The 25,106-nt window shown below is 44.0% G+C and overlaps 1 protein-coding gene across 2 annotated transcripts in view; it reads right to left on the bottom strand.

Moving 5' to 3' along the window:
- Window positions 1-24,530, bottom strand: part of tbc1d1 (TBC1 (tre-2/USP6, BUB2, cdc16) domain family, member 1) — a 28,346-nt gene extending 3,816 nt beyond the window's left edge. Inside the window, exons 1-18 of one of the 2 annotated variants that reach the window (XM_071543567.1) lie at window positions 23,925-24,530; window positions 21,688-21,777; window positions 21,499-21,603; window positions 20,846-20,978; window positions 19,598-19,689; window positions 18,503-18,619; window positions 17,937-18,059; window positions 17,453-17,601; window positions 16,983-17,243; window positions 16,294-16,410; window positions 15,994-16,107; window positions 15,625-15,758; window positions 8,079-8,285; window positions 5,650-5,811; window positions 4,156-4,314; window positions 2,062-2,162; window positions 1,630-1,773; window positions 1,063-1,222 (exon numbers count right to left, since the gene is read on the bottom strand). In XM_071543567.1, coding sequence (XP_071399668.1) covers window positions 1,063-1,222; window positions 1,630-1,773; window positions 2,062-2,162; window positions 4,156-4,314; window positions 5,650-5,811; window positions 8,079-8,285; window positions 15,625-15,758; window positions 15,994-16,107; window positions 16,294-16,410; window positions 16,983-17,243; window positions 17,453-17,601; window positions 17,937-18,059; window positions 18,503-18,619; window positions 19,598-19,689; window positions 20,846-20,978; window positions 21,499-21,603; window positions 21,688-21,777; window positions 23,925-24,485 — 2,929 coding nt within the window. In that variant the 5' untranslated portion in view covers window positions 24,486-24,530. The remainder of the gene's footprint in view (window positions 1-1,062; window positions 1,223-1,629; window positions 1,774-2,061; window positions 2,163-4,155; window positions 4,315-5,649; window positions 5,812-8,078; window positions 8,286-15,624; window positions 15,759-15,993; window positions 16,108-16,293; window positions 16,411-16,982; window positions 17,244-17,452; window positions 17,602-17,936; window positions 18,060-18,502; window positions 18,620-19,597; window positions 19,690-20,845; window positions 20,979-21,498; window positions 21,604-21,687; window positions 21,778-23,924) is intronic. The other variant, XM_071543575.1, reaches the window with a different exon arrangement.
- Between the last annotated feature and the right edge of the window lie 576 nt (window positions 24,531-25,106).

Here is a 25,106-nt window from a genome sequence, read left to right as displayed (position 1 = left end):
GAGAGAGAGAAGTCAAAGGGAAGGGTAGAAGTAAAGAAAGAAACAAAAAAAAGAAACAAAACAGTGAGGTGGGAGGTTGGAAAGGGCACCTTCGTGACAGCTTTCTTCCTTACATAAGGTAAAAGTTTATACTGACAGATGCTCACACCACAGCTTACAGTGTTGATTGTGGACTTAAAGGGTTTATCATGATAGATGCTTTGACGTCAATAAAAGGTTTAAACAAACATAAATAGAGGCCAGGGTGAACACGGACAGATTAGAATAGGTGTGTGTATTTGTGTTTGCGCTTTCAGTGCATCAGGGTGGGGTAAGGGTTGGGCGGGATTGCATGCGATCATGCAACAGATTAAGTGTGGAGCCCCAAGTCTGATATAAAAGACTTCCCGGCTCTATGATGATGCTCTCTCACTCTCTCACACACACACACAGCATTATGCTCAGAGGAGCGTGAGGAGCCAGTGAGTCCGGTTCAGTGACTGAGCAGCATGTAGGAAATTGGGCAAGACAGAAAGAAAAAAAAAAACAAACAAAAAAAAAAAAAATCTGCAGTAAGGGAGGAATGAGGCAGAGAAAAACAAAGGCATGAAAAAATACAAATGGAGAAAGGCCGTGGGTGTGATGGCATTTACACAACTAACAAGGTCACTTCAGAAGTAAACAACAGCTAATGCCTGAATTACAATGAACTTGTCTGTACAGATGTGTGTGTGTGTGTGTGCATGTGTGTGTGTGTGCGTGCGTGCGTGCATGTATGCGACTATGCTCCAGTTTTAATTGCCATCATGAGACCTCAGTTTCTCATACTTTTCATCCAATGCAACTCACATCTTCTTAGCCCCAGCATCAAACTCCTCTTTGATTCTTTTCATGTTTAGTTTTACTTTTCACCCCTTCCATTACCAATTCCTTCATTCTTTTCTCCTCTTTTTCATCTAGCCCTCCTGGTTCCCTCCAACTCCCATCACTCCCTCAGTCTAGGTTCATCCTGCTCCTGCTCCCTGATCCTGTTCATCCTATCCTGTGTCGATACTGCAGGGTCCCGCGGTCCTCGCAGCTTACCAAAGACTCTGGCCACGAAGCCGAGGGGGAAGTGTGAGGCGAAGGCGGTGAGGAACCAGGGCGTGGCGTAGAGGCTGGGGCCGATCTCCTGCTGCTCCAGGTGGCTGTACAGATCCCGGTGGTAGTCATGGAGCAGCCGCGACAGCTGGTACATCTGAATCTGACATGGGGCGACAGAACACAGAAAGACAATCTTCACTGGTCTGACTGGGGACTGGAAGGCAAAAGTAAACATGTCGCCCCTGCCTGCGCCCCTGTCCCCATCACAGCCAAGTACCTAACATGTCATTTTGTTTTGACCTGTAAATGTAACACCCCCCCCCTTAAGCCAATTAGTGTAATTTTGAAAATGCTGGAGTTCTCCTGAATGATTGCAATATTGAAAATGTTAGAAAAGAGCAGTGAGACGCACCCGCAATCCTTATGATTATTGTGATATTGATTTCAACCATATCACCCAGCCTAAATCTAACCATATCTCATTTAAGGTGTGTAGGAGACTGTGAGAGATTTAGTAAATCTGTATATGCGGGAGAAAGAGAGAGCGAGTGTGTGTGTGCATGTTACCTGCAGTATAATCATGTCAGGCCTGTACTGCTTGCGGAGCCCCATGTCATACATTAGAAATTTGAGCATGTTGAAGGCGTCCTCTTCCCCCATGTGTAACAGCAGCACTCCTGCAATGAAGGACAGGCCCTGGCAGTAGCCCACCTAGAACAACAACAACAACAACAACAACAACATTGACATCCACACAGGCAGGGATGGGAAAAAAACATAAGCCTAAATGACAGTTGACAGTTGCTCACTGAGTGCACTGAGTGATAGAGGGAGAGAGAGAGAGAGAAAGAGAAAGAGAAAGAGAGAGAGAGAGAGAGAGAGAGAGAGAGAGAGAGAGAGAGAGAGAGAGAGAGAGAGAGAGAGAGATCCAGAGACAAAGTGAGAGAGGCAGGAAGCCAGAAGGAAGGAGAGAGAGAGACAAAATGAGTAAGTAAATACCTCAGGGTCCAGCAGTGAGTAGGCCTTCAGCAGATTATACAGAGACAGTTGTCCTGCCCCCAACTGGGCCTGGAAATATGGATGAGTGGGAAAGGTGCGACCTGGGAGTCAAAGAGAAAGAGAGAGAGAGAGAGCAAGAAAGAAGAGAGAGAGAGAGAGAGAGAGAGAGAGAGAGAGAGAGAGAGAGAGAGAGAGAGAGAGAGAGGAGAGAGAGAGAGAGAGAGAGAGAGAGAGAGAGAGAGAGAGAGAGAGAGAGAAAGAGAGAGAGAGAGAAAGAGAGAGAGAAAGAGAGAGAGAGAGCGAGAGAGAGAGAGAGAGAGAGAATATGAGAATATGAGAATATGAATGTATGTTCCCTGCACAGCTCTATTTTTCTCACAAACACAAGTTACATAAACACAGAAACAGTGATAGTGGAGGGTCTGAATACACAGCCACACACACTCTCTCACACACACACACACACACACAGATAGATGGGAGGGGGTTGGATTCATTTTCAGAAATGTTGGTTAATTGATGATTCATTTTGTATTATATGCTTTGGCAATATTGTTTGTTTTTAAACTGTCATGTCAATAAAGCACAATGAATTGAATTGAGAGGGTGTAAGATAGTTTTAAGCTCTAGCATATATTTGGTACAATATTTGGAAATACGATCATACTATGTGACGCATGTTATCTATTTGATGTTTGAGATACAACCGAAGCACGTTGACCCAGTTTTAATCGATCTGCTGGCTTTCGTCTGACATATTCCTGGAAAGAATCTGAGTGAACTGGAATAATCAATGTGGGGTCCAAAGCCTCTGGGTGTGTGTGTCTGTACGCGCGGTGCATGTTTCAACGAAGCATAAACTCTGCTGAACTTCCCTTCAGGATGCCTGACTTCGCTATTGATGTGAAAAAGGAGCTCAGTGTACGAACACGCCGAACCCATTCCAAGCTGTCACGTTTATAAACATGTCTGCGAAAACACACATGAATGTAGCTTTACCGAAAAAAAAAAAGACTTTGCATACTCTCATAGGTGCTTTGCTTCAGCAGCTTAACGTGCAACAACAGACGGGACACCTACCTTTTGAAACATGACAAAATAATGAGGACCTGGGATTTGTGGACTTCTTGACTTACAGTGGGTGACAGTGAGGCTTTGGAGACGACAGTGACGACCGTGCGAGTGTGTGTGTGTGTGTGGAATGTGCTGTGGGGGCAGTAGGCCTCTTGTTTGTGAACATAATGCCATATCCCCCTCCCCTGCCTGAGGGAAGGTGTGTGTGTGTGTGTGTGTATACTGAATGTTGAGTGTGGGAGTGCTGAACTTAATGAGGATAAATTCTAAACCTTCCTGTTGACTGTGTCAATGTATGTGGCTTTGAACTTTGTGCCTTTGCATGTTTATGCGAAGCGTTCGGCTACCACAAAGCTTTCTCTCCCGAGCCTCTCTGCTGTTTCGGTATCATATCCGCTGTGCGCTTTTATCCCACAGTACACAACACTATTAACCGGGCCATTCCCACCTAACAGTTAGCAAACAACAGTGAGCTGTCACTGTGTATGCTATTACCGCCTTCCCCACCCCATTTGTTAGAGAGTGAATAACATGACGGGAGGATGAAAGAGACAGGGTCAACGGAAAAGACTGAGGAGGAGGTTGAGTGATAAAGAGGTGGGGTGAGTGGGTGTGTGTGTGTGTGTGTGTGTGTGGGCATTAGGTGGGTGGGGTGTAGAAATGTAGGTGTGTGTGTGTGTATGTAGTGGGTTTTTGGGTGGGAGGTGTTGTGAACACTGAGGGTGAGAGTGTTATAGTGAGGTGTGAGATGGATCATAATGTCCTTTGTAAAATCTAAAATATGTTGTTGAATTCCAATCTGTGTGCTATTGTGTGTGTGTGTTTGTGAGAGAGAAAAAGAGACAGAGAAAATTAAAGAGTGTCTGTGCATGTGTGTATACACTGTACACAGATATTTTAATTCCATTACATTTATGTCTCCTTTCTGTATTTCAGAATTGCTCCAAAATGAACTATCTAAAAAGTGTGTGTTTGTGGACCATTTGTTTGTGTGCGTGTGTGTGTGTGTGTGTGTCTTACCCAGATCTATGAGGATGGCGTGTTGCTGCGAGGTGAGTTGTTTCAGCAGCTCTTTGTATGGAGTGTGGTTGGCAGGGGGTCGGGAGGGGACCGTCTGCCTCAACAGGTACTGTTCTGAGAGAAACTTCCAGATCTCGCCTCGATGCTGCCTCGGGACGCCTGATGGGGACGGAGACGAGGGAGGGGAAATCGGGGAGAGAAGGGGAGAAAAGGGAGCGGGTATAAATGTTGGCAAAGAGGTACAAAGGCGGTTAGAATATGTAACATGTTGTGAGCGACAGCTGTGTTGGTGCAGATTACAAGAAACGATTTTCAACATTCCAAACGTGTCACTGTATGTGTGTGTAATATGCAAATCACCACAATGCCTGATGGCAAGACAATGTAGGGAATCCCAATCGGGTTAGACTACTATAAAGACCAAGCCTTGCCCTGAGGTTGATTTACCTTGAGGGTGAAGATACCTCACCTCAGCTCTTGTAATTAGTTTCTTTGAGCGAGTGATAGGCAGAAAGAGATAACCTGGTGATGACTGATTCCTATCGAGTGGTGAGGAGATACAATAGACTATCTTTAAATCTCTCCGGACAGAATTAGTATTACTTGGGGAGGTCAGATGATTGGTAATTTTTACCCCTGAATTTTAACCCGTCTGGACACGTTAGTGATTTATTTGGTTACTGCGGTAAAAATTCTGTCTGAAATTACCTACATTGTTTTTTTCGAGTCCTGCAGTAATTTTAACCCCACCCGAATCAACATCTGAGTTCAGGAGCATTTGGCATTAAAATGATATGTATGGAGCCACTTGAAGAGAGTTTTGCCTGTTTTGCAATTAATAATGCCACCTGGAGAGCGCTTTTCTATCATGAAGAGGAATTAAACTCCCTCAGCATTCAAAGATTAGAGTAGTGGGATATTTAGACACATCTGACCTTGTGTCACTAACAGAAACAGCCTCTCCAGAGCTGATTGGACCGAAAGGGCTTTCTCTGGTCCCGCCTTAGTCCTGGCCTCCTATCCCATCCTCAGATGGGGTGGCCAGACTTGTCTCTTGCTGTCATTAATATGTGTGATAAATTTCAACACTGCTGTTCACTGGCCGGTAGCCTTGCTGCATCTGTGTGTGTGTGTGTGTGTGTGTGTGTGTTGTGGACTTTAGAACGCCTCTGTTACGTTCTGCACAGAGGCAGAGAGCAGAGAAGATAACCTTCCTGTCTGCTCTGCAGAACAGGCAGCTTTTGCAGAATGGACAGAGCAGAAGGGCCTGAGCTCAGAGTGAGAATGACAGACAGACACTGGGGGCGAAGTGGCAATTTCACTGAGATTATGGTGACAGACACACTGGATTTTAAAAAAAAAAGAGTTTCAAGGGAATTTATGGTGTTTCAGTGAGCTGGATTGTGGTTAATAACTGCTGATTTTGAAAAAAAATAAAAAACTTTTGATTGCAAAATGACAAACTCCAAAAGGGACTGATTTATTAGCGGGTACCTTGTGCAACAGCAGCGTGTATGGTCTCTGTGTCAAACTTGACCTTTGCCCTCCCAGGAGTTCCAAGCATCTTCTCCCAGACCAGAGTGACCTCCTTCAGACACGGAGTGATTTCCTCATAGTCCAGCTTCAGGCGCTTGTTCTGCAGATCGCTCTCTGAGGCTACACACACACACAAACACACACACACACACACATCAACAGAAACAGAGGAAAAAACATGACTTACAAATGAACACAGCCTACAAACTAAAAACATACACACAAACTGAGAAGTCTGTTGCAACATGTTGACACCAGTGATCAAAGGAGAAGGTGAGGGAACACCCAGTGCCCCTCATCTCTTCTTCTCTTTTGACAACTCCCTTCCTGCTCCCCTCCCCAGTCTCTAAACCCACAGCCTCTCTCTTCCTTCTTCTACCTACACACAACCAACCTCTCCTCTCATTCAATTCCACCCCATTTGTCTCTTCCATCAACCACGCTCCATTCCATTCTCCTTCCTCCCCTCTTTTCAAAAGTTTCTTTTCCTCTCCCTCCTTCCCTCTCTCCCTCGTGGACTTCTCCACCCTTTCCGCTCATGTGTGGTGTCCACCCAGTGACCAGCTGGAACTTGGCAGGGCCGGGGAGAATTACATCATCACTAAGGGACAGGAGCGGCAGTGGGCCACTTCAATTTCCAAACCATGCTGATGCCTTACATGAAATGGAGCGGAAATTAGGTACACAGCAAAATCAGGCCACAGGAAAATTTTGAGGCAATATTGCCTTTGGGAGGGATAGGGATTATGAGCTGAGGTAATGTCAACAGCACCACAGCTTTGACGAACAAAAGTGTAATTAAAAATACTGGTCGCTGTTTGATTGTTGAGGTTGTGATATATCATCGGTGGTTTTCTTTTCCAAAGAAAGATAAAGTAGTGGGAGTGATGTGGGGAGGGCAGCCTGCATAATGAAGGAAGGGAGCTAGGAGGGAGCAGACTGTTGACACCCAGGTTAAGAATAGATCCTGTTGGAGAGGCCGTGGCTATGCTCTCTGTCTTATCAGCTGTCTGGCACAGGGAGAGTCCCGGGGAGGGACCCACTCACTGGCTACACCCCAGCGAGCACTCAATCACTCCACTGCCTCTCTCTCTCCCTCCATTTCTCTCCCTTTCTGTCTCCGCAGCACTCCGCCCCTGATAACACAGCAGGAATAGGATACTCCACCCTGGAGTTGACAAAGATATACACACACACATTGATGGACACACACACACACACCCTCACAGTTGACCCATAAACCAGGCAGCAGAGACAGAGATAAACAGATAGGATAGAGGACAGGGAGTTGAGCTCCACCCAGACAAATAACGGAAAGAAAGGTGGACCGCACCCTGTGGGAGGAATAAAACACAATAAAACTATAGACGCCCAATGGAAGCCAAAACACACTGGGGATGTATGTGTGTGTGAGTGTGTATATAGTTTGTGTACGGCGAGCACGCGTCCCTGTGCATGCGCAAGGTGAATAGAGTGAGGTTGCTGCCCAGACTTGATTTTCTTACGTCAATATTGACCCACATTCTCTCCATCCACACCCTGCTGTATAGGCAGTCGTTTCTATGCGGGTGTATGTGTGTGTTTTTAGAAGCACACAGAGATGGATGAAGTGCTGTGTGTGTGTGTGTCTATGTGTGAATTATTGGTATGTATGCAGTGCAGGTAGGGGTGTGGTGCGTAGTTAGGTGTGTATATACAGTAGATATAGATGCCAACTGGGTCAGGAGAGAGGTGGAACACTTGGCACACCCTAGGGAGGGATTTTTTTTGTGTGTGTGCCCGCTACAGATGGAGGCCCATAAACAAACATACACACACACACACACACGCGCAATAATTACCTCATTTTTGTTATATAACCCGTTAATTTGTGGTTGCCCTAAATATTCAATCAAAACAAAAAAAAAAAAAAGCAGGTGTGAAGGTGTGCACTCCATGACCTAGCATACGTGTGTGTGTGCGCGTCTTTTTCAAAGCGGGGCAGGTCGCCAAAGATGGATCAAAGATAGGCTTGTCTGTCATGACATTTAGCTTCCAGAGAAACCAACTCATCTTGCCATCTGACAGCGTTGTGTGCCTCTTGATAACACTTTCCCTCAGCCCTGTGGGGACAGATGTGGAACGCTAACATTTAGGATGATGTCAGTGCTGTCATTAATGAAACTATGTTGGCTGCTATTCTAGTTGAGATGCAGACAACTCACAAATACAACAACAAGCTGGTGATTACTATACTGTGCTTTCCCATACAAATTGCAGAGGACACTAGTAAATATGAGGTAAATTTGCACAAAAAATTCTGACACCCCTCTTCTGACCCGTATGCATTATGTATACAATATACAGTGCCCCCTCCCACCCCTGTACTCGGCATCCAGCCACCTTACCCTGCAGTTTCTGGTTCTCCCTCTCCATCCTCAGCAGCAGGATCTGCTGCAGGATGGCCTTCCTCCACAGCTCCCTCAGCTCCTCCTTGCACTTCCTCTTCCTCTCCTCAGGCAGCACCCCCAGGGACGAGTCCCCGCCTCCCCCCCCTGCACCTCCGACCGGGCCGCCGCACACACGACCCGCCTCCAAACAGGAATCCCCCCGCTCTGAAAGACAGATCAGAGTAGATTGCATTACATGAGATTAGATGAAACTTTAATGAACCCCATGGGGAAACTGGTTCACTGCAGCAGCAAATAACAGGATACAGCAAAGAAAAAATAGAATACACATGTAAATAAGAATAGAGCAATTGGGAGGGGCATTAAACACAATGCAATTGACAAATACAACACTATAACATATTAAAGGTCCAGTGCAATGAGAATTGCATTTCTCAATGTCATGGTATAATTTAACCAAGGACCCGGTTAATGTAAAGTTACCCAAATTATTATAACCGTCAGCACTGTGGAAATTTGACTAACGCCTTTGAAAAACTCTCCTCTGGCTTCCAACAGAATCAAACAGATTTAGAATTACAATATACAGGTACTTCCTGGTGTAAATCATACACCTACGCCCAGGTCTTAATGAATGCTCTGATTGGTCGACACTATGCACCATCTTCTTTTTTCTCTTAATAAAAGCCTAACTAGGGACAGGAGTTGGAAACTAGCAATAGCTATAATCTCTGTATGCAGTTGCATCAACTTGTTTGTAACCAGTTGAAGTGGCACTATGTTAATTTGCATTGTCCCTATCAAATAAACTATATAAATAAAAAAATAAATAAAAAAATTCCTCCACCAATAAACTTTGTTTTATCATTGCAAGGACAGTCTTTATTTATTGAACAGATATAATTAATGTGATTATTAGGTGAACTTAAAGGATTTTGGTGTCTGCAAAAGTAAGTGACAGCACTTCCAGCACTTGTAGAATGACCCAAGATCGTTTTCTCAGCCAGTGGTAAGCAAAACATTATGATGTCACAGTGAAGTTGACCTTTGAACTTTTGGATATACAATGTCATCACTTCATCATTTTATCCTATTAGACATTTGTGTGAAATGTTGTCATAATTAGCATATGAATTCTTGAATTAAGGCCAAAAACGTCTTTTGTGAGGTCACAGTGACCTTGATCTTTGACCTTTGACCACCAAATTCTAATCAGTTACTCCTTGAGTCCAAGTGGACATTTGTGCCAGATGTAATGAAATTCCCTCCAGGCGTTCCTGAGATATGTACGACGGACAACCCGAAAACATAATGCCTCTGGCCATGGCTGTCGCCGGCGCGGAGGCATAAAAATAGTTAATCAGGTGTCCCATAGTCTGTCAGATGATAGCCAGCCAGCTACTTGCCAAACTACCAAAATCTCTGTGCCTCCATTGTTGCTGGGTGCTGATGTTCCAACACTGGATATTTGTTCCCCAAAAAATTTCGAAAAACTGTCTTTTTCTTTGTCATTACGGAGTATTACGTGTAGATTGATGTAAAAAAAAAAAATCTATTCTGTTTTAAATTAAGTCTATAACACAACAAAGTGTTGAAAAAAATGAAGGGGTCTGAATACTTTCTGAAGCCACTGTATAACAAAAGAGAAAATATGAGACTATTAATATATATTAAAAATTACAGCATATAAACATGAATTATATAAACTGTTGTTAGCGTCATTAGTAAGACGTGAGAAAGAGAGGGGATAACGGCAGAAGGGGGAGTGGGGGGGAATCAATCAATCCAATGTGACAGATAGTCTTCTAGTCTCCCCTCAGCATGTTGTGCTCTCTTTACTTCGTTCACCTCTATGAGCTGAATGAAGAGGCTGTGAAAGAAATGAGGCTGAAACTGTGAGAAGCGGCAACATGTGGAATCCAACATGAGCTGAGTGGGTTCAGATCACTGGACCGGACAGGAAAATGTTTACTGGGTTAAAACTCAAACAGGACCGCCTGACCTCGTTTCTCTGTCAATCTCCTGGGCACACACGCAAAATAAAAATAAAAATGCTAAACATAGATACATTTGACAAAGTCGGGTGCAACACACACACACACAGTATAAATGTGTTTGTGTGACTCCACCCCAAACTACAGGGTGGATCCCAAACCTCAAAATACCGTTTTGTTTAGAGGAGGGACATAACAACTGTCCAGATAGCACTCTCTTCTCTCAGGAACGTCAAGATTCAGGTTGATCACACACACACACACACACACACACACAGACACACGGGCGCATTCACGCACATACCTTAGCTTGTAGGTATGTCAATTTGATACTTATCTTGCCAAGGACTCTTCTCAGGAAAATTAGACAGAAGTATGCAAGATAACTTACCCTTTGGATCCTGTAACAGATACATACATGCACACACACACACACACACACAAGATGACAATAGTGTTCTTTGTGCCAGCTGAAGTTAAAATGTGTGTATGCCTTTGTGTCTGTGTCAGAGAGACTTTTCAAGGCATGTTGAAACCAGCAGAGTCACTATACAAACATATGGCTCTTAAGGTATAAGAGAACTGCAGACAAACACAGACACATATGGACATACACACACAGATGCTCATCTTTCTGAGGAAAGAGATGTATTTGTTAGACAAACACAGACTGCTACACTGCTTAAACAGAACACTTTGATCGAACACGAAGAGTGATCTCTTAGGTGTGAAACATGCACGCACACACACACACACCCGCACACCCTTGCACAAAGTGGCACCATCCACTCCCTGAGCAAACACTCCAACTTGGCCAGCACCAACGCCCAGTGCGCACACTCAGGCACACACACACACACACACACACACACACACACACACCAAACACTCTGCATACAAACTGGGTCAACAAGGCTGGCGCTTTCCTGTGGCGCTGTCTGTGTGGGGACTGTCAACATGACCTTGAGAGAAAACAACTCGCACACACATACACACACTCAACACACCCATGACCTCATGTATGCGAGCGCACACACACAAATACACACCCAGTAACCCGACCCAACATAGCCCTGCCATCACCCAATACAAAGCCCATCACATAGACTTGCAAAAAGCACTGTAGATTCCCGACCTTCGTGACAGTTGACTGTCAAAATAAACTTCAGGTGCAGATTTTATTAGTGACAAGTGCTTACCCTTTTCTTTCGAAAAGGAAACTCAATGCAATACGGCAGGCCTAAACCTAGCTAATCCCTACTAAATGGCACTTACAGGTGTAAGGTGGGTAGAGAGTTCACGTCAGTGTCACATTCCACTGTGCTTTTTTTTTTTTTTAAATGCATGAAGACTAAATCCACCCTCAAGCAGAATCCACACATGTAATTCCAATGACCTTGGACAGTTCACTTGACATTTGTGAGCACGGTCTTGCAAAGCTTGAAACCAACCAAAATGTGTGATGTGAGTCATTAAATGTGTGGAGTTTCTACATCCATATGAACTTGACTGCATGGTAGCGCTAAAGGCTTGACGACAGAAAGTGTGCCCATGTATTTATACAATAGAATCACTGGCTTCTGTTACAGTGTCCATTAAGTATCTCCCATACATTGTCAATGGAGCAGCTACAGCGTTGGCCTTTCAATGTCACACATCACACGTTAGGGTGTTGCCTCTCAGATCTCTAGCTTTGGCAAAGACTTGTACATGAGATGCCTGATGACAAGGCGGCCCACAAATGCTCATTTACAGAAGAGGGGTGCTTCAGTTAGTCTGATTAGAACAAACCTTGCCACTGCTTAGGCTGTGATATCGACTTCATCAAAATAGCTTCCCCAGTTCTTTCAGCCAAGGTGACACAATGTCTGATCGGCCAGTTTCACAGGTGTGGATTAAGTCTCGTCCTTCTCAAAGGAAATTTCCATTTGAAGGAAGCTTTTTGACATATTTTTTTCAAGATGGGGTTTAATCTATGATGGTGAAATGAGCTGTATGCTGTATGCTGTGTCACAGCCTGCATGACTCTGACAAGACGACAACTACTGCATGGAAGATACAAACACCGATAAGATAAGGACTAATATAGAATACGACTGTGACTAACACAAGAAGACATGCTGTCCTGGCATAACCTTGCCTAGGCTCAAGGTGCTACATGTGTACATGTTTCCGTGTGTGTAGTATAAATTTCCCTCGAAGAGGTTTGTTTTAGTTACAGATGGAGCATGTCCAACCCCTCTCAATCCATCCATCTCTCCTGTCAACACTTGTTCTGCAGTACAAACACACACAAACACACACACACACACACACACACAGCACATGTAATTATCAAAAACGGAGGATCTGAAGACATGCAAGCACAAGCATGATTCCTTCCTACCACGGTGCACAAACACACACAAAATAGCAGGTCATAGGAGATACGTATTGAGATAAGACTGTTGACTGATTTAAAAAAAAAAATTGAGGTGAGAAGTAGTATTTCACTCTAGAAGATAATTTTTCACTTTTATTCCACACACCTCTTCAACAGTTCAGCAGCAGTCAATCTCCGTCCAGACTGAGCTACTTTGATTATCTCTAGTAAGCACCGGCATTCAGGCTGTTTTCCTAAAACACAACCCAATTCATGTCAATCCTTATTGTCCCAAATAGAATATTTGGTTTGCATACAGGCTTAACAATAAAACACACAACAGAAACATAATAAAACATGCAAACATAACAAAAACACAACAACAACCCACAACAAACCACCATGTCATTCGGACAAAAATCAATTGACAAGACAAGACAGTTACAATAACTCGATGGAGTAATGAGCCCCTGGTTCTTTTAGTCTTGAGTTTAGATAGTGGAGTTTAGAAGCAGCATCAGCTCAAACTGCCCTCTAAGGGGAGACCAGCACAATCCAGAATGGCACTGGCCTTCCTCACCACATGCCTTTTAAGATTTTAAATTACTTGTTCCCCAGCACAGCACTATAAATTGCCAACAAACAAAATGTATTTTTGACTGCTCTGGAACACAGTAGAAAAATATTACCAGGGTCTACTTTATCATGTTAGTGTGTGTTTTCAGCAGGATGTCTAGACTGTGATTTCAAAATGGAAAGTAAATGAATGGTGGGGACAAGTCTCCAGAGCAGCCAATATTGGTGGGTGGCACTTGGCAGTCCCATAGCAGTCTGTGCACTTTAAACCTAAAATGCTCTACTAGACATAAATATCAGTGTCAGTGAGTCTGGGGAGAAAGAGATAGCAGCTAGCAAGAAAAACAGACAGGAGGCGGCTGATAATAGCTACTTCAAGTTCAAGAAGGAGAGAAAGAGCAATGATATATTGATCTCATCTCTCTCCCTTGCGTCCTCTACTCTACATACACAAGACATGTAGAAATCAAGAGTACAGTAAACTACAATAGGCCTACTGTGTATAATGTACCATCACATGAAATGGAAGAGTGACACACAGTGGACCGGCTTTGTCACTACACCACTGTGCCGATGCCTGTTAACTATTGCCACACTCAGGGACTTACTATGCCCCAGGACAAGTGACAAATGAATTGTGAGGTGCCTTGCTTATGCTTTTGCATTCCAGTAGGATATGAAGCGTGTGTGTGTGTGTGTGTGTTTGTGTGTGCATGCAAGCAAACGTGTGTTTACACGCACAACTTGACATGGATCTTCCTTTTTCCCTGGAAGAAGACGTGTTTGAGTTTACAAGTGGAGCATGAAGTCCTCCCCTATCCAAACATCTCACCTGCCAAAACTCACACACACTAAAGGAGTGCAGCAGACGGCAATTAAAATAAAAAAAACAAACAAATACAAAAGAAAGGGAGATAGGAACAAAAGAAAAAATGAGATGGTTTTGTGAAAGGTGGTGGGTTGAAGAACATGGAGCAGAAGCTGGTTACACGACAATCCCACTGAAGAGGAACACATGAAAAGTGAAATATTTAAATGGATTTATCATCTCAGTGGGCTTGCAGGGTGAAGGATGGACTCCAAAAGATACATCTAGTTTTACTATGAAAGGCTGAGAAACTGGACCGTCCTAGTTTGATTAAAGCTGCGATTGTCAATTTCAGTATGGCACCACTGTTGAAAACCTGTCGCCACATTTTTGGCTTTGTTTATGTTTTGATGCATTGGATTGAGCAAAAGTACAGCATATTGTTTTCCTGTTTTAGCTGCACTGACTATATACTTAACCTTCTCAACAAATGGAGGAGTGAGAAGGAGATTTCCCAGCACAGTAAGCCAAACAAAAAGCTTTGATTGCAAGTCTGAAATTATTTCAATAATTGATTAGAGGAATTACAATATTGCCAGTATTTGACAGCATCTTCTCAGGACCAAGAAAAATTAATGACAGTTTGCTTCTATAGATTAATGAAATTCAAAGTATATATCATTCAATGATTTTTGATTGTTTCAATTCTCGGGTATTACATAAATAAAATACAAAAACCTTCACGCTGCCCTACAAACTCATGTGTACTGTCTAAAGTGTCCACAAGTCTGACCTTATCTATGATCCATTCCTATGATTTATATTAGAGTTGTTGAGTCCTCATAGCACTGCTAGGCCCCTCAGGTCTTCTTAGCAGGGCCTGTTGGCTGTTCCAAGGGCCAACCTAAAAACTAAATGCTATTATGCCTTTGCAGTTTTAGCCCCCAAACTCTGCAATAGCCTCCCTGCAAATGTTAGACTGGCAAACTCTATCCTGTGTTTAAAGAAATTCACTGAGTATATGTCACTTATAATATATATAACTTAACCTTAACCAAATCCCTTCCTCTCTCTCAGTGGTAAGACTTTTTTCCACTTGCCCGGTCAGGCCAGTAGGTCAGTGGTCTACTTGTAAAAATAACCACTTTTTCATTACTATAAGATGCATGATATTGACATTAAATACTATACAGCAGAAAAATGACAGAAAAATAAACACCAAAATAATGATGAAAAAAAACTGATTGATTATGAATGAATTTGAAATGTATGAATTCAAGTCTATAAAACTCCTAAATGTAAATTTGTAACAACTAATAGAAGCTTTTCGGTAAATGTAACTAGCAGTAAACTGGGAAAAACAAAACAAAGTGTGTGTTTATGGTGAGTGTTGTTGTTTTTTTTAAAAAAAAAAGAGCTCAACAAACGGCACAAAACATTTCAGGGATTGAATCATCATTTTCAACCCACGCAAACAGTTTCACACAGTTCTACTGTTACACAGAAAGATAAACAGCTTTTGTCTGTCACTGAGTTGCCAGAACATTGACTAACTCTGAGGGGGTGTCCAATCTGACTAGTTAGAAAAGGTACAACGGAGAGGAGAGTAGGCCAATGTATAGAGACACAAATGTTATCACTAGGTGCCCAAATACTAAGACCAGAGACTTTTTTAGGGTTAACCAGTGTCTGACTGAACTACTGGCCCAAGCCAGTGTCTTACTAGCCTAGGGCCATTGTGCAGTCCCTTATTGTTGAACCCTGTATAGGGTCAAATTAGTTTGAGTGTGCGTTCATTCTTACCGCTAGTTTCTGTGTTCTTCTGAGGTGTAGCGACCCGCAGGAAGATCTGCTGCCTCCACGAGTGGCGGTGGCTGCGCAGAGGGCTTTCCCCCACCGCACACACTGCACTTGGGCTGGATAGGGCTGCCACATCACTGAAACACACACACACACAAAGCAAAAGTTGCAGAGTGATATACCCTGATAAACATGCAATGGGTAGTAGTTCAAACACACTACATGTACACACATGTGCGCACACACACACACGTCCAAAAATACAGACATAAATCCAGGCAGATTAGAAAAACCAAACCAGGAGCACACATTGTTACGACACTGGACATACCAACATGTTTATGATTATTTGGTGTGTGCATGTGTGTGTACCTGCTCTTGGGTTCAGGGCTATCGTTCTCATGGACAGGGGCCAGGAATTGGAATTTGAGGAAATTAGGGACAGAGGAGGAGGAGTGGAGACGAGCACGCAGACCCCCCAGAGGACTGGGATGGAGGGATGGAGGTGAAATAAAGGAGGCGGAAAACAGATGGAAAGAGAAACTCACATGATAACATGGAAAATGAGACCAAGAGAAATTTAGAAAAATTCAAATTGCACATACAGCAGAGGAAAGAGAAAATGGACAAGGGGAAAACTGTGCTGAACAGAAAAGAGTCTGGGTTGCTCACCTTCTCTTATTGAGCCGGGCCCCAGCAGAAGGGGATGAGGGGCGATGAGAGAGGAGAAGAGAGGGGGATGAAGGGCAGGGAGGAGCAGGAGGGAGAGTGGGGTCAGTCGGAAGACGTCTGAGAATCAGTGTAAATACACAGGGACAGAGAGAGAGAGAGAGAGAGAGAGAGAGAGAGAGAGAGAGAGAGAGAGAGAGAGAGAGAGAGAGAGCGAGAGGGGGGGGGGGAAGAACAAGAAAAAAATGACGCTGAGAAAACTGGGAAAAACAAAAAGAAGAGACGGTGAAGAGAAACAGAGCGGAGAAAGTGAAAGAAAAATAGTCTTGAGGTGAAAAATGTATTAAGCAGACAAAAGAAAGTGTACAGCAGGTCAAAGAATGGAGGAAATAAAGTTGATCCCCCATGGACTTGGGACAGGAAGCAGCACTGCTGACGGGAAGTCAACCACTGTGTGTGTGTTAATGTGTGTGTGTGTGTATGTGTGTGTGACCTTTGAGAGGTATAGCCCAGAAAGTACAGAGAGCCCCGTTTAGAAACCAAAAGAGGTAAAAACTATCAACAGAAACACAAAGCGAAAGAAAAGCGCATACGCTCTTTTTAATGTCTAGCAATCTGATCAAGTTCTTTTAGAATTAATTTACTTGTACCATTTAACTTGCACACATCAGAAACACACACACACTCCTTACTTGCTCTGGTGTGGAGTGTCGGTGCTGACGGAGTAGTGTCGGACTAGCTTGGGCTTGGTGGCGGCGGTGGGGTCCTGCGCTGTTTGAGTGAGTGTGTGTGCCGGTGAGGCCTCGGCTGAGGAGGGGGTGGGGGGATGGCTGAAGGTGCTGGCCCGCCGGCGAAAGCCTGGCGGCTGAGCGTCACAGGACGGAGAGAGGGAGGAGGGAGAGAGGGAGAGAGAGGTGTCGAGGCGCTTCAGGTCTCCTGTAGAGTTGTGGCACCTGCAGAGATGATGAGGAAGAGGGTCAAGAAAAATATATGTAGACCTCTAAAGGAGTGGGTTGTAACATCCGATGTTACTAAAAATCACAAAATCCAAATAAAAAGAGTAGAAGTAGTAGTAGTAGCTTTGACCTTCTGAAATATGTGTGAGCACAAATAAGTGTGTGTGGGTGTGTGTGTCTGTGTGTGTTTGTGTGAGTTTATGTACCTGAGTGGGCTGGTGGGTCGTAGTGGGGAGGAGGCAGGCAGGGGGTCGTCTAGGGAGGGCTGGTCCTGGCTGCTGTTGACAGTAGAGACGGAGGAGCAGCTGTCACCTCCTTCACTGTTCTCCCTCTGAGCTCTGGCCTTGCTGCTGCCCTGCAGAGGACACACACACACACACACACACACACACACACTAAGGTTACACACATGATTTCTAAATATAACCAAACACCATGGACTGAGACTCTAATTCAGACAAAAATTCATTGACCCACATTATGTAACACCATTGAAAAGCTCTGAATGTGTAGATCAACAAAAAAAATCTTATCTCCCACAATGGGCCTGTTTTTCCATGTTTGTTCACATACTGTATATAAAATAATGAGTAAACAGCACACACAATAATGAGTAAACAGCACACACAGCATACACAAGCACACACTTGTGCATGCAATACAACCCCAGACAGGCAGAGCAGTTCCTACCTTCCAGATGCCCTCCAGGGACTCGGTGAGAGAGCGCTTGGCACGGGTCTTGAACTGCTCCAGGCGCTGCCGACTGCTGCTCTGCTGCACCTCCACTGGGCCTGGAGCTGCCTCCTCACACACCTACATGCAGGAAGAGCGAGGTGAAGGTCCTCACAAGTATAGCAAGACAGATGTGTGTGTATGTACATATGTAGGTGGAAGGGATAAAACATAATTTTATCACCGTCATGCAGAAGCTTTGTTGGTATACAGGCATGTATGCGTTGGTATAGATGTGTAACTAGATAGCCCAAATAAAGAAATTACAAAATAATTCATATCTATCCCTGGTAACTTGGTAACAACATGAAACATTGTTGACACATTAGAGAAAATGTAAGATGTCAATTATTGTGAAAAAGGCAAAACCAGAGACATGGATAGAAGTTGACACAAGCTGAATAGAAAACATGAAGACAGAAAAAGAGCAATAACAGAGGAGAGAGAACAGTTGATATGTGTGTGTGTGTGTGTGTGTGTGTGCGCATGTGCGTGTGTGCACATGTGCATTTGTGCAAAGTTACCTGTTTGCTGTCTCCAGGATGTGTGTGCTGATGGCTCTTCTGTCTCTCTTCATACAGATTCCTCAGACTGGCCATCACCAACTCATTCTCCTCCTGATCACTCTTAGGACGAGCCCTCTGGAACACACACACACACACACACACACACAGACAGTCATTTATAAAAGCATTTGATAATCCCGGCAATGATAGGTCGTGCAGAATATTCGCATATACAGAACATCTGAAGGGTTTTGGACTGGACAGTTATAATTCTGCATGAATCTACTATCTACATTGGGCTGTCATAACATTCAAAGGTCACTAAAATTGAAGGTAGGTGAAAAAAGCTTAGCTCCGAGGATAGTAGCCAAAAACAGGGTTTGGTGTGTTAGATTAAGCTAGACAAAAGGCACAAAATAATTCCTGTATTCAATGGAGACAAGTTTAGCACTCCGGTAGCATTGCAGTTCAGCGCCATCACCAGCAGATGTCAGTCTAATCACACACTAAACAGATCCTTTATGGGCCTTGCCTTTAACAAAGTGCCCACTCAACACCACTTCTATGTCTCCAATACTGTGCAACTATGACCTGTAACATGAAGGATACAAAGGAGGAACTAGCATCATTCACTGAAATAAGCCAAAAGACAAAATGTAAGGAGATTCACGGACTTAGCTTTTTGAATTTGATGCCAAGGCAACACCAAAGAGAGAATATACATCATTAGCAGTGGGTCCGAGAGAGAGAGAGAGAGAGAGAGAGAGAGAGAGAGAGAGAGAGAGAGAGAGAGAGAGAGAGAGAGAGAGAGAGAGAGAGAGAGAGAGAGAGAGAGAGAGAGAGAGAGAGAGAGAGAGAGAAGAGAGAGAGAGAGAGAAAATGTTCATGTCATGTATAAAGAAGGATCACTGCGTCACTGTAAATCCGACATGAAGAACTTGTGATTCCACGGTGATTCAGCCATGATGAAGTCTGTTGGAATTGCTGACTGACTGGTTTGTGTCTAACTGCCTTCACCTAACAGGGCACCAAAGGAATTCAAACCCTGCCCTGAATCCATCACACTGTACTGCGCCCTCACACACTATAGGTGCACACACAAACACACATTACCATAGTGTTCTCAAAGACTGAAGCTTGCTCCTGGTTGTCCAGAGTGGCCAAGTGTCTCTGAAGCTCCAACTTGGTTTTACATGGGTGCAGACCTGAAAATGATACACACGATTTAAAATGGGAAAATAGTGGTCGCAGGTGTACTTAGTGTTTATAGGGTATTTCACAATGTCTTTGAACGTGACTCAGCCCATCAGAATCAAGGACTAGATCTATTTGTTTTATAATACTTTGTGGACATGGCACCTCTGATTTGTTGGTTTGTTTGTTGTGAATGACTTTGTAGTGAGTGAGGATAACCAGCTTTTGTGAGCAACTCCCTTTTCATACTGAGCTGCACAGATGCACACACAGCCATACACAAATGTGCAAGTGTGTTGATTTGATTACCCAACGTTGCTTGGCTGCTCATTTAAGTTTAAAAATTTGACACTTCTAGAATACCACAGCAAAAAGAAACAACACCAATAAATGTCACAGAACAGCAGTTACTGAGATGCTTTGCCAAGTTACTGCCATGTTACTGAGATGCTTTGCAAAGTTGGTACAAAGCCACTTTGCACAAGGATCTTTATATGTCAGTTGGGAGTCCATCTTTGATGGCTCTATAAACAAGAAAATTCCATATTTCACTCCTGGCACCACCAACCAGTTTAGGCTGATTGGACTCACTTCAAGACGTGGTGGACTGTTTGACTGTGGAATTTTGCACTGACTTCTGCAGTCCATCATCATGAGCCAGGCTGCAGCTCCGTCTATAATACTACTTTCTATTTCTATCTATACTTACTATTCCAATTCACTTGCCAGCCACATGTATAGGCCGTCTGACGGTGACACTGAATTTCAGCTTGCAGAACACATTTGTTGAAAGTATCAAACATTTATAAAATTGTCATCATAAAATTGATATATTGAAATAAATCTTTCACAAATCTTTTAACAGTGTTTTCACAAATGTACTATTCACTAGATTTGAAGTGTTCAATATGAGGTATACTGATAGTGGCTGAACAAAATGGCTATCAATTGGGCCATTTCCTCCTCTAGATGAAGGTTACTCTCCACATCAACAAATATTGCATCACCTGAAATGACAGTGGGCCTACAGCTACATAAAATCTGTGATTATGAGTATCATGACCAATCACCATCATCTTTCCCAGACTGTGGTGGAATTCCCACACTTATTAAAACCTGGAAATTATATTAATTTTCGAGACGAGGAGCCCAGGGACAGTTTCCTACCTTCGATCTTCTCACACAGCCTGTGGAGCTGCTGCATGGGGCAGCTGTCACACTGCTGGCTCTGGGTCTTTGCGCTCTGCTGCAGGGCGGCCACAGAGAACGCCTGCTTCAGAGTCAGCATGATCTCATCCACCTACGAGAGCACAGCACACAGTCATCAGATTTTTTTTATCCTTCCCCCAAGCTCCACTCCATTAATTTACCAGTGGATCTATCCCTTCATTCTTCTATCAATGTTTATTCACATCAGTCGAGAGTTAGGTTATTGACGTTTCATTTAGCGAGCCCAGTAACTTATTTTTCAGGCACTGCAGTCTAGTATAAGCTAATGGCATTGCAACATTAGCTGCTATCATACTTCCATCTGAGGCTTCGTTTCAAACCGTCTCTCAGTTTGTGTCAGCACAGATACACCATGGCTCGAGAGAACGGATGCATTGCATGATAGGTGCAATGAATCATGGTCAGTGTAGTTCACAAACATGTAACGATGTAAAGAAATGTGTGTAATGAATGTGCAATGTGTGTATGTAAAGAAAAATTACAATGTGCAAAGCTCATATGTGCATGTCTTTTACATCCATAGTGTGTCACACTCTTCCCTTGCTATGCTCCACATCTCTCTCTCTCTCTCTCCATCATCTGTCTCTCACCAGTGATTCGTCTGTACACTGGAAGACGTAGCAAACAAAGTGGCAGCTCCCTCCTTCCACCGTCTCCCTGCAAATGAAGCCAAAGTGATCCACATGACGAATACCCTGTGGGGAGATGGTCGGACGTTTTAGTGACAAACATCCAAACATACACAGGTGCTTTTGCGTAGAAACTCAATTGCTTCATACCTGTGAGCAGAAGGAGATTTCTCTGAAGCTCTTCTCTATGGCAACTTTCTTAGTGTCCGGACTAACCAGGAATATCTGAGACCTCCCCACCTAGAACACAAAGGGGGCCACACAGTTATGTACTGACAGGCTTGCAGTCTGTGGTTTGTGTGTGTGTGTGTGTGTGTGTATGTGTGTGTATGTGTTATGTGCTTCTGTGAGTGTGGTACGCACATAACATGTCTGTGGTGAGGTTTGAGGTGTGACTGTCACAACTAGGATCAACCTCACACACCATTCTAGTTACAGACCACAATTATCTACACCCATTTTAGCCACTATTTTACATTTCTGGTAAAAATGAGGAATTAATACCATCCATTTTTACAACTTTAATACTTTCTATCATATTATGGGGATCTAAAAATCCAATTTAGGCAATAATGCCGTTTCATTTCTTCTCTTCTCACTGAGTCTTGACGTACTTTTGGTCAGTTCCGCTTTAGGGGCAATCCCCATTCACACCATCATTAGGACATGAGTCACCATTACTCCTAAACCTCAGGGGGGATTCACTGGTTCATAATAAGGTGGTGATTTCATGTCCTCCAAATCTCAAGCCTTCAAGCTCTCTGAGCACATCTTGAGAGAAGTTCCTCTCTGCTGGCTTACTGTGTCAAATACAAATCCCATAATCAGACTTGCATTAGGGGAAGTTTCTTTTCTGTTTCTTTTTAAAATTGAGGAAAGGAATGAAGGGTGATGATGTCATGAGGATGAGTTCATGGCTGCCTGTGGTCTACCAGGACATGCCATGGGTGTTAGTTAATAATGTGTCGGTATCTGCTGAGAGTGACACCAGCAAGCACTATGCTTCCTGTGCCAACGCTGACCACTTCCTGTCTGGAGGCATAACAGGAAGACTAGCACTGGCAGAAGGTCACCAAGGTGAAACAGAGGTCACTAAGGGGATCGTGAGTGACCTAATTTTGCTCAGCAGTCAGCATTAGCACTTGCTGAGTCATTAGGGGGTTTATATTTTTGTCTCCCTTTTTTCCTCTCCCTCCCTGTGAGTGTGCATGAGGACTTGTTATTCAGGGGATCCAAAATGGCACATTACTGCACTACAAAGCACTCTTCTTATTCTGAACAAAGTAGTTTGGAGAACCTTTGTGTGTAAGCTTGCTGCTAACATCTGTGTGTCTTAGTTGTGATTCAGATCCGTGGGACACTCAAGTTTAGTTTCAAGTTTAGTTCATCACATAAGGGACTGCTTTCAGGCCAAGATGTTCTTTTTAAAAGGATAACTTCACTGAAAGAAGTTTCCTAATCTATTGCTAGGATTACTCCATTTCTATGAAACTGGCTCTCGGATACATCCGTAACACTCTAGTCTAGCAGCTGTTCTAATTTGTCTCCTTCCTCCACCTCTTGTCCTAACTTCACATCTCTCCTCTCTGAAGCAGCCTAATTGTCACCCAGAACACATGCAGCAGCCAAGAGACTTTCCTGTCCTTGTTAAAACAAAGTGCAAAGCCAGCACAAAATTCAAGTGTCACTTTCCTTCCTTCCGTCTCTCCCTTGATCCCCCCCCCACCCCCCCCTCCTCCTTCCCCACTCCATCTCTGTTACGCGTCAGTCCTAAATTGAAGGTTGGATGAAATCGATACACCTCTGCCAGTGCTATTGGTACACAGCCCATCTCTTGTAAACACAGGAGCAGGGCTCGTTAATCACAGCCTGGTGCTCTTGAACCCTACACATTGATCATTTGCATTGATCCTGCTCTCTTCAGTGGCTCAGACGTTTCATTTCACCACAAAGCCAAAGAGTCATGTGTTAAGGTAACAGGCCAGAGCTCAGAAGTCAAACCACTATGGAGAGTTATGTGTGGGTATGCCGGGACTGGGACCCTTTTGTCGAGTTGAAGCCTGATCACTGATATTCTAATTAAGGAAACTGGTTGATCGCAATCTAATTCTGAATTATAAAAATGTGCGGTATGTTTCAACATTGGTTCCACCAAAAAAACATGTTAACATATCTTTTCTGACATGATAAAGTAAAAAATAACTGAGATGCTGCATAGATAAAGGATAACATATGTGATGTTTTTCTCTCATAATAAATGAAGTGTATGCAACACGCTGTATTGTGGTTATAACGGTGGCCCTACACAATCATATTTACCAAAGGCAGCCAAATAATCAGAACATCCCCTGCTACTGTGTATGTGTGCGTCTGTTTATGTAAATTACCGTAAACAGCATAGTCCTGTTCTCCTGCAGGCTGGTGGGCTGCACTCCGGCAGAGTGCGTGTGTGTGTCAGCAGCACTGGCGTGTGAGATCTCTGGGGAGAGTCCGTTCTCGTCCAGGGCCTGCAGACAGGGGAAGCTGGGGTCTCGTTTGAACAAGACGGGACGCCTGCCGCTGGTGGGGCTCTCTGCAGCCCCGTCACCGACACCCCCACTTCCACCACTTCCCAGACCGTTGGACTGGAAGGCCAACGCCCTCCTCAGCCCGCCCACCAATCCCCCACCATTTCCTCCTTTAGTACCCGCCGCTGGGCCACGTGACTGGCCAAACTTCTCGATGCACTCGTCGATCAAGGCGGGCGGGGCTTTCTTGTGAGCGACGCTGACGCGGCCGCAGAACAGCACCTCAAATTTTTGGCAAAGGCCGTGGGAGACACGACAACGGTGGGCGCCGCAGAGGTCGTCGTCGTGGGAGCTGTAGAAAAGGCGAGGCGTGTTCAGAGGGAGCGCTGCCTCCGGAGGCCTGTGGAAGTTTTGTTGGTTTTGTGTTGGTGACGTCATCATTGCGCGCCCGAGCTCTTGCCAGCCTGCCTCAACGTACTGATGATCTCAGGGACCTGGAGAGATGGCGGAGAGGAGATAAGAGCTTAGCACAAATATCAGTAACAACATAACTACTGATATAAAACATTTTGTAAACACAACATTTGACTCCAGTTGTAGTCCAATCTACACGCTACACTAACTGCACAGATTAGCATTGAGCTATGGCAGACACAAACCCCCATTCAAAATGTTCCACAGGTAAAGAATTTGCTTAGTACAGAGAGTGCTTTGCTACAAAAGTTACTGAGGGGAAAAAAGTGCTCGGCTGGAAATGCGAGGGTGTGTGCATGAGTATGTGTGTCTGTGTGAATCTGAGCATGTCTGTTTCAGCAGGAGAAAAAAAAAAAAAAAAACCTTGAACACATTGTGATCAGCTGTACACTACTGACTTCAGGCTAGATAGCCGCATGATACAGCAGCTAAGCTGAACCATCAAAGATTTGGCCCTTAGTAGACTACAATTATGTTATGCTACAACAATTTTAGATGATGAGAAAATTGCATTTTCTTAAAATTCAGACTGATTCTCCCAGTCAATCCAGAATACAGTGTTTCCCCCTAGATATTTTTTGCAATATT

The sequence above is a fragment of the Centroberyx affinis genome, unplaced genomic scaffold (assembly GCF_046629955.1).
Source record: "Centroberyx affinis isolate AG114_WGS23_722 - 3 ecotype Tasmania unplaced genomic scaffold, CSIRO-AGI_Caff_v1 ptg000239l_1, whole genome shotgun sequence".
Lineage (NCBI taxonomy): Eukaryota > Metazoa > Chordata > Actinopteri > Beryciformes > Berycidae > Centroberyx > Centroberyx affinis.
This window is presented reverse-complemented; position numbering and strand designations above follow the sequence as displayed.